The 10,093-nt window shown below is 34.6% G+C and overlaps 1 protein-coding gene across 1 annotated transcript; it reads right to left on the reverse strand.

Annotated features, from left to right (window-relative positions):
* Positions 1 to 4,817: 4,817 nt before the first annotated feature.
* LOC113272417 (pentatricopeptide repeat-containing protein At3g22470, mitochondrial-like) lies at positions 4,818 to 9,178 on the reverse strand. The gene is made up of 2 exons (XM_026522254.1): positions 8,963 to 9,178; positions 4,818 to 5,000 (listed from the first exon to the last, which is right to left on the reverse strand). The coding sequence occupies exons 1-2, from the start codon at positions 9,176 to 9,178 to the stop codon at positions 4,818 to 4,820; spliced, it is 399 nt and encodes a 132-aa protein (XP_026378039.1).
* Positions 9,179 to 10,093: the final 915 nt, after the last annotated feature.

Below are 10,093 nucleotides of genomic sequence, written 5' to 3' on the forward strand. Positions count from 1 at the left end.
GATATTAAGAAGCTTATCTAAGAAGTATGAAGCAAAAGTAACTGCTATAGAAGAGTGTAACACTGCTGCAACTATGACTCTTAATGAGTTATTGGGTTCTTTACAAGCTTATGAATAAAGATTGTTGGAGAAAACAATTGCTGCAAAACAAGTTGAAGAAGCACTTCAAAGTTAAGTAAGCTGAAGAAGCAATCGAGGAAAACCTAATGCTGGAGGTTTTCAAGGAAGATATAATAATGGAGGGAGATCTAACACAGAGGGTTATCAAGGAAGAAAACCAGTTGATAGATCAAAAGTTCAGTGTTATAATTGTGGAATTTTTGGACATTTTTCTGCTGAATGTAAAAAACCAAAAAATACAACAAATAACAACTACAAGGCAAATTTCAAATCTAATATTGCAGAAAGCCAAGAAGAAGAAGAAGAAGAAAAGAAAGAAAATATGTTGTTGGCTTGTCATACACCTGAAGAAAAACCTCAACATAAGTGGTATTTAGATACTGGTTGCAGTAACCACATGTGTGGAAGAAAAGACTTATTTGAGAGTCTAGATGAATCTGTAAGATCCACAGTGAAGTTTGGTAATAATTTCACCATTCCAATTATGGGAAAAGGGAGAATTGGGATTGTTCTCAAGAATGGAGTGAAGACTTACATCATGGATGTATTTTATGTACCAGGATTACACCAAAACTTGTTGAGCATGGGACAATTGTATGAAAGAGGATATGGTATGAATATCTTTAATGGTGTTTGTTTTATCAGAGATAGAAGAAGAAGATTGATAGCAAGGGTGGACATGACTAGAAACAGATTATTTCCTTTGAATATTCAACATCAAAAGGAAAGTTGTTATAGTAGCAGTGTTCTTAATGATACTTGGTTATGGCACAAGAGAATGGGACGTGAACTTTAAAAGTTTACAAACTTTAGCAAAGAAGGAGATGGTGTCAGGCTTACCTTTTATTGAGGTACCAGAATCAAGGTGTGAAAACTGCATCTTTGGAAAGCAACACATATATCCATTTCCAGTTAAAAAAGCTAGAAGAGCTGAGCAACAGTTGGAGATTATTCATAGTGACTTGTATGGTCCTATTGAAGTTACATCACATGGAGGTAACAATTACTTTATAACTTTCATTGATGATTTTAGTAGAAAAGCATGGGTTTATTTACTTAAACAAAAGAGTGATGCTTTTAAAGCTTTTAGAAGTTTCAAAGCTTATTCTGAGAAACATATTGGTAAGAGCATCAAGATATTAAGAACTGATAGAGGGACAGAATATACTGTTGTTGATAGTTTCATGGAAGAACATGGTATTCTACATCAGCTAACAGCAAGATATACACCTCAACAGAATGGTGTAGCTGAAAGAAAGAACAAAACCATAATGGAGATGACAAGAAGTATAAGAAGAACAAAAGATTTACCAAAGAATTTCTGGGGTTATGCAGTTGATACAGCAGTGTATCTACTTAATAGATGTCCTACAAATAATTTGAATAACAAGACACCGGAAAAAGCATGGAGAGGAGTAAGACCAAGTGTAAGACATCTGAGAATTTTTGGGTGCATTGCATATGCACATGTGCCAAAAGAATTGAGAAAAAAGCTGGATGATAAGAGTGAAAAATGTATTCTTGTTGGTTACAGTTCAGTGACTAAAGGATACAAGCTATATAACCCAGAAACTAGAAAGATAGTTATAAGTAGAGATATGATATTTGATGAAGATTCACAACGGAATTGGAATAATGGATCAACAATCAATGTTGATCCTCATAACAATGGATCAACAAGGGATGTTGATCCACATAATATTGGATCAACACATCCACACAAGGAATGTTGATCCACCTGCTGCTGTCAGAACAGTTCCAATTGTAGTTGAGGAAGAAGTGCAAGATCAAGACAATGTTGAAGAACAACATGAAGAAGCAAGAACAAAAGCAATACATCAACAAGAAAGTACAAGACCAAGAAGAAAATATATTATACCTGCTAGGTTGAATGATTATGTTTTATCAAAAGATAATGAATAAACTGATGATGATGTGGTGAATTTTGCATTATATGGAGATTGTGATCCTGTAACTTATGAGGAAGCATCTAAAGAACAAGATTGGATTCAAGCTATGAATGAAGAACTAAAATCAATTGATAAGAATGACACAAGGGAATTAACTAAATACCACCAGGAAAGAAGCCTATTGGTGTTAAGTGGGTTTACAAAACAAAGTGCAAGTCAAATGGTGAAATAGATAGATTGAAAGCAAGGTTAGTTGCTAAGGGATATAGACATAGACAAGGAGTAGATTACTCAGAAGTATTTGCACCAGTTGCAAGACTTGATACAGTAAGAATGATCATTGCTATAGCTGCACAAAAACATTGGAAGATATTTCAGATGAATGTGAAGTCAGCATTCTTGAATAGAGTATTAGAAGAAGAAGTTTATGTAGAGAAACCATCTGGCTACATTATGGAGGGGAAGGAGAATGAAGTATACAAGCTAAATAAAGCCTTGTATGGTTTGAAACAAGCACCAAGAGCTTGGCATACAAGAATAGACTCTTACTTCATCAAGAAAGGGTTTACTAGATGTCCACATGATCATACTTCATATTTGAAAGCTGATAGTCTTGGCAATCATATTATAGTGTGTTTGTATGTAGATGATCTTATATTTACTGGAAATAGTTCTGAAATGATCAAGGAATTCGGGAAGAACATGGTGAAGGAGTTTGAGCTGACAGATCTTGGTTTGATGTCATATTTTCTTGGTATTGAAGTACAACAATCTGAGAAAGGAATTTTTATCAATCAACAAAGGTATGCAGAAGGAATTTTGAAGCGTTTCAAGATGGATAATTGTAATCCAATCTTAACACCAGTAGAGGAGAGATTGAAATTGACAAGAGAAGGATCAGGAGAGCTTGTGAATTCAACAGTCTTTAAAGGTCTTGTTGGATGTTTGACATATTTGACTGCTACAAGACCATATATCATGTATGCAGTTGGATTGGTTAGTAGGTTTATGGAAGAACCTAGACAATCACATTTACATGTTGCAAAACGCATTCTGAGATATGTTAGAGGAACAACTAGCTTGGGAATTCTCTATAATTTTTCAGAAGATCCAAAATTGGTTGGATTTACTGATAGTGATTGGGCTGGTGATACAGAAGGAAGAAAGAGCACATCAGGTTATGGATTTCAGTTGGGAACTGGTTTTTTCTCTTGGTCATCAAAGAAGCAACAAGTTGTTGCATTATCTACAACAGAAGCTGAGTATACAGCTGCTAGCAATTGTGCTACACAAGTTGTGTGGTTGAGAATGATGCTGAAGTCATTGTTTCAAGAACAGAAGACACCAACAACAATAGTTTGTGATAACAAGTCTACAATTTCATTAACTAAGAATCATGTGTTTCATGGAAGGAGTAAGCACATTGATATTAAATATCATTACATCAGAGAGCTTGTTGAAAGTGAAGATCAAGTGGCTGATATTTTCACCAAGTCTTTGAAGTCTAACACTTTACTTGCGTGGAAAATTGGGAATGATTAGCAAAGAGTATCTTGGTTTAAGGGAGGATGTTGAAGAATAAACCAAGATACTGTGAAGAAGACAAGAGGGATCAACAAGTGTTGTTGATATAGTTGATATGGATCAACTGTAAGAGTTGACAAGTTACGAGTGGATCAACAAGTGTTGTTGATCCAATAAGGAAAAAAGGTATGGATCAACTGCTGTAGTTGATCCAAAGTGAATGGATCAACATGTATTGTTGACCCAACGGTATGGTGTCGGTGAAGTAAACTTGAGTTGCAAGTTTTACTGGTAATTGAGTCGGTTTACGTAAGAATTGTCTAGAAGTTTCTTTGTTAGAGTTTGGTTATTTTTGGAAGTCTTTATTGCTTGAGAATCAAGTCTGTTATTCATATAAATAGGCTGTTGAGCCATGAATCGAATACAATGGAAGAGAGAGTTTTATTTCAGTTAACTCTGTGTATTTTTTCATTAAGTCTTTGATATCATATTTTCTACAAATCCAAAAACAATAACAGTATGTCACTTTGTTAGGAAGAGAGGAAAACGTTGATAGTTATTACGTGAAAAATAATATCTTACCAACCTCTTCTCCTGGACTGAGATTTCTCAAGTCATAACCAAGTTACAGGAAAAAAGTATGAGAATATATGTTTCAGGTTCTAACTTCAACAGCTTAAAAAGTGCACCAGAAACCCAAGTCATAAAGAGACTACAGTTAGGCATATGTAGACTCATGAGATTTTTGGTTCAACTTTAGCAACAATAATTCAAAACGAAGCTGTTGACTAAAAAAATAATAACTCAAATGTACATATATCAAGGTTTTCTTGTCGTCAACTGAAAGAACTCCACCTTTTCCCATGTCTACATCACTAATCGATATGTTATTTACATAAATGAAGTTCAACTGCCAGTGCAACACTCACCCTAAAACAACAGAAAGTAAAAAAAAAATATTCTTGGCTTGATAGATACTTAGATTGTAATTAAATCAAGGGCGGAAAGATTGTTTTTTAACATAGAAACAACAGAATCACTCGGAACAAATTCTCTGTCACGCACCTTGCAAATAATTTGCAATTCCTTGTGATTTTGCTATTAGAAAGCCCGTAATAATGGTATTATATGTTTTAGCATATGGTAGAAAACCCTTCTCTCTTCCATTTCGATAATTAATTTGTTAGCTTCCGATGACATCTTGCCTCGAAAGAGGCCATCCATCATTGTGGTATATCCTTTTCTTGGAATTTCATAAAATAGTTATCTGGAATCTTCCAACTTGCCAACCTGAATAAGAAGATTGTACTTCATGGAGTATATGCCAATATTAGCTGAGATACTTGTACCCTCCATGGATTCAAACAATTCAATAGCTTCCTTAATTTCTCCATTCTTGCAGAGGCCATCAAATATGGTACCATATGTTAGATGGTAACTGTCTTTCTGAAATCAATTGATCAAAGTATTTCAACCCATCAGCTAGCTTCTTGATCCTCCCAGATTTACAATCATCCCTCACAAAACGTTCAAGTTGTGTTACTCTATTATTATGACAACTCCTGAACCATAATAATTTCTAGCAATCATATGACGCAGTAGAAATGATAAGATTAAAATTATAATGTGATATTGGTCTTGTATGCAGTAATAGTAGCTTGCTTGAAAAAACTTTGTAGAGTAGTCAGTCGATTATCAAGATTGTTCTATATGTAGGCACCCAGTACATGTGCTGATAAATTGTTTTTCTGTGCCGTTATAAGTTTGACCTTCGTATTTCAAATCCCGTTAGATAATGGATAGTTGAGACATGAATAGTTGTTGCAGAGTGACCCTATAATCTCATTACTGATGGATGATATGAAAATAATAACCTAAGAATTTTAGTACCACATTCGAATAACAGAAGCAAAAACCGATCTTTATAAAGAATTAAAAATCGGGTTGGACCGCCGAGCTAAGCAACGTTAGCTTGTAACCCAAGTGGGGGCTAAAAGATAGTTGGACAATTAGTTAGAGACTGAATGCATGCCTGGCAGGCCTAGGAAGTAGGGAGTTTAAGATGTATAATCTATGGTGGACGAACCGTAGAGCACTCTTGAAATCAAAATCCGCTTAGGTTGGCTGAAAAGCTACACCGCTTCTAAAGCACCCACGGCGCGCTGAATAACCATTTTTTTTGCGTCACCTTATTTATTGTTTTCAGTCCATATAAAGTCTAGACCTAGTTATAGAAATCGACTTTTTACTTAAAAACTTGACATTTAATGCACTAAAATAGCCCCTTCTGGAAACCATCTTCTGAAAATGCCACCTTAAATGGATTAGACAGATAGTACCCTTTCAAGGTTTTATAGACGCTTATACCCTTATTTGGAAAACCTTCTTCACTGGGTTACCTCCACCTCAGCAAAAAGATCGACTGAGTCAGCACCAACTCAGCATGATTTCGTTATCTCCGTCCTCCCCTTGTTATTTCCGTCGAAATCAATCTTTTGTTTTCTCGGTTCTTTCTCAGCAGTTCTTCATTTCTTTCTCAGGTCAATCTCCATCCCTCTAATTCTTCATTTCTTTCTCAATCCGCTGCGTACCCAATTCGCCATCTATAAAGAACTGATATATATATATAATCATCCCGCGTGAACAAACCAGTTATATTATATTCCCTCATTTAATTCTCACTGAAATCATTCACACTCTCGATTTCCTCTGCAAAATCCCATTCATATCACATCAGTTACAACATGCTTATCTTTTATGTTCGTGATAAGATGTGTAAATGATGCTTCAGTTATGCTTATTGTAATGACAAACTTGTGGTTTAATCTTTACAAATGAATGGGTATGTGGGGGTTAAATTTTAGAATTTACAATAGACTCTGGGAAATGAGGGTTCATATCATGATTTAGATTGAAGAATTAGGGCACTATAGTGACTGATTTGTGTATTATGCTTATGACATTGGCTCTTGTTGGTAGGACTAAACGTTTTCATAGTATTTTTTGTTCTTCTGATGTATGGCCATCAACTATGATTATTTTGCAACTTAAAACACTGACGTGTACCTATTTTAAAATTTGATGCTTAAGTGGTTCCTACTGTTGTAATTTAAGTTTGCATTTATTTGGCTTGTTGAGTATGAAGGATTTATCCTTCCACTTGTGTATACCAATGATGCTCACAGTAAAAACTAGTTGATTTTCAATTGGTAGCGTTTAATTCAATCATGTTTTTTCTACTAACTCCATCTCACATGTATAATGCATTTCACCAACTTTTAATCTTGTTTCTTTGTTAGCCTGTTTTGGTCAATAGACCTTTCGGATTATTTATGTCGGTGCTGGTATGTGTGTGTTGCACATAGTTTTAGGTAGATAGGAAATTAGTTTTACTTAATCATTATAACTTTGTGTCGAGAGTGTACTTCGAGTAAAATAATCTGAATTACCACTATGTTATTACTAATCTCGACTATATTATGTTTGTAGGTTCCAAGTTATGGGTGCATGAGTGAAGAAGAAGAAGAAGTGTATTCAAAAAGTAAAATCTGCCGATCATGTGGATAAAGGAATGTCGGCTTCCACTGTGGAGGACAAAAGAGTGGTATCTAAGGATGGTGTTGAAAGGTAGATATGTGACAGTTAGCCTATTAAGGCTAACTATTCATTTTATGTGTTATGTCAGGTTATTATATATTTCTGGAAGTGTTTTGTAGTGGTAGTATTGTTTTTTAACCTTCTTCTGGCATATGCTCATTCTCATACTAGTTAAATACTGGACACATCTAGATTAGTTTTTGTTATGAGTTCTGATCGATAGTTGACTTCAGATACAAATTTGATAGCAACTGACTTTCTTAAGACTGAAAGCTAATAAAAAAATTAAACAACTGAATTGGATCACCAAACAGTCTCTACTTTATCCATCTTATATATGATGGTATAGGCTAATTAATGAAAACAAAAACTTGATCTTATTCTTGGTTAGGTTGATAATGCTCATTGGAATGTTCATTTCTTTTGTGGTGTATGCATAATGTGCTATGCATCTCTTTTCGAGGCTGCATAACGATATATATATATATATAGTCAGTTTCGAAATTTTTGCCTAAAATGATGATCACCTCTGATTTTTTCGTGAAAAACAAAAATTTATATTGTTGTTTGTACTCGTTGTGTATCTCTTTAAAAGATTTCCAAATAGATAAAATTTGTAAAATTCCAAGGGGCGATTTTTTAGATATATATGTTATATTTAAATTTCTTTCCCAATTATATCCCTGATAAAATACGATGGATAACGAATTACGTAGCGATTTTTAATAATTTCGGATAATTTTGGTCGTCACGGAAACTGAAAAATAACTTGGGCCTGACAACAACAATAATATATTTTTTGGGTCTTAGCCTAAGTTCCCCATTCAATATTACTAAACACAAAAATGCAGAACCACTCGGTACGAATTCTTTTACACACATTTTCTATAGATATTGTAATGCCTTGTGGCTCTACTTTGCCATAAGAAAAACCCAATGATAATATCATATGTTCAAGTATTTGGTAAACAACCCTTCTCTTCTATTTCAATGATTAGTTTTTCAGCTTCTAATAACATCATGTTATGAAAAATCCAAGTGTTATATATACGGTAGTACATTAGGAAGTACTCCTTTGCTGGGTATTCCATTAAATAGTTTTCTTGCATCTTCCGACTTGCCAGCTCGGAAGAAGCCGTGGACCAGAATATTATATATATATATTCATATTAGCAGAGACACTAGTACCTTCCATGGACTCAAACAATTCTATTGCATCCTTCAATTTTCCGTTCTTACAGTATCCATCTTACACTGTGTTGTATGTGACAATATCAGGAGATGGAGCAAAAGATAACATCTCATTAAACAAACTTTTTGCTTTCCTAACTCTCCATCACGGTATAGTCCGAATAATAGTGTAGTGTACACAACAGTTGTAGGTTGCGGTGAATTTTCTTTCATTTTCTTGAACAGATGCATTTATTTATCCGGACTTATGGATCTTGCAATACCCATCAATTAATATATTATAGCTAAACTCATATGGCCCAAGACCCCTATCCACCATCGACATAAACAGTTTAACTGCTTCTTCCAGATAACCTTCCGAACACACACCATTCATCATTGAATCATAAATAAACTGATCAGGTGAGATTTTTATCTTGTCTATCAATTCAAATAATCCCCAAGCATCCTCCGCCATCCCATCTTTATAATGTGAATCTATTAAGAGTTTAAAAGTTACTGTATTGGGTGAAATCCCTAGATCCATCATTTCATCATGCTTTTTCACATTGACCATGTACACAACGACTGTGAATCAAATAAGTATAAGTTGTTACATCTGCGTAGATTCCTCTACTAACCATCTCATCAAAGAGTTTATTTGCCTCCTTTATCCGTCCTAAATTTCCAAACTCCTTAATCAAAATATTGTAAGCAACTACATCGGGTACAACATTCAAATCTCGAAGCATTCCAGAGAACAGATACAAAGCCTGATCAAGTAAACCTCCTTTACAAATAATATCTATAATGGCATTATATGACACAACATCGGGTGTGCAGTTCCATTTCAACATGTTATTTTTAACTGGAAAGCAGCACTCACTTCACCAGTTGTACAAAGCCCATGTATAAGTATATTACATGTGATGGCATTAGGTAGAATACCAGTTTTAGTCATTTTGTCGAATACTTTGAATGCAGAATCAATCTTTTCTTGAAGTTAAGGAGTGTAGTTAAAGTGATAACATTAGGTTGATGACCTCTCTTAATAATCTCTCCAAGCAAACAAAACCCATGATCATCTTTTCCTAACCGACAACAACAATTTATCAAAATGCTCAATGTAAAAATACTGGTTTGTACCCCAACCAAATCCATCTTTTTATACAACATAATTACATCTGGATAACATTTGATTTTTGATAATGAACTCAATACATGATAGAATGTACCATTAGATGGCAATGGCTTTTCCAAAATCTATTGATTAAAGTATCTTAGCCCATCATCATGTTTCTTAATTTTTCCAGACTTGCACTCATCCCTAACAAATCTTATAGTTATAATAATTACCTCCTGCTGCTCTTGGATCCATCTACTGCAATAATCTCCGACCAAAATTCATTTCCGGTCCAATTAGAGAAAGAGAGAATGTAGTTTTGGGAATTGAGAATTACTCTGTCACCAACTTTCAAAGAGAACAAATGGGAGCAAAATTTGACCCAGGTTCTGTATATAAGCAGGCACCCAGATATTGGATGATGGGATCTATGAGTTTTTAGTTTTACTTTTAGCCGTTGTACCATAAAGGGAAACCCATTGGATTGAACATTTTAAGGATTAAAAATTCCACAAAGTCAGTCCATTTATCCAGCTTGCCTTTAGATCATGTTATTCAAGTTGTCTTCTACCCCAAAGAGGGTCTGTTGCAGGCTTCACTTAGTAAATTCCTTGAGCCAAAGGTCGGGAAGTTTTGTACACGACTTTAA

Source organism: Papaver somniferum, chromosome 1 (genome assembly GCF_003573695.1).
Source record: "Papaver somniferum cultivar HN1 chromosome 1, ASM357369v1, whole genome shotgun sequence".
Taxonomy (NCBI): Eukaryota; Viridiplantae; Streptophyta; class Magnoliopsida; order Ranunculales; family Papaveraceae; genus Papaver; species Papaver somniferum.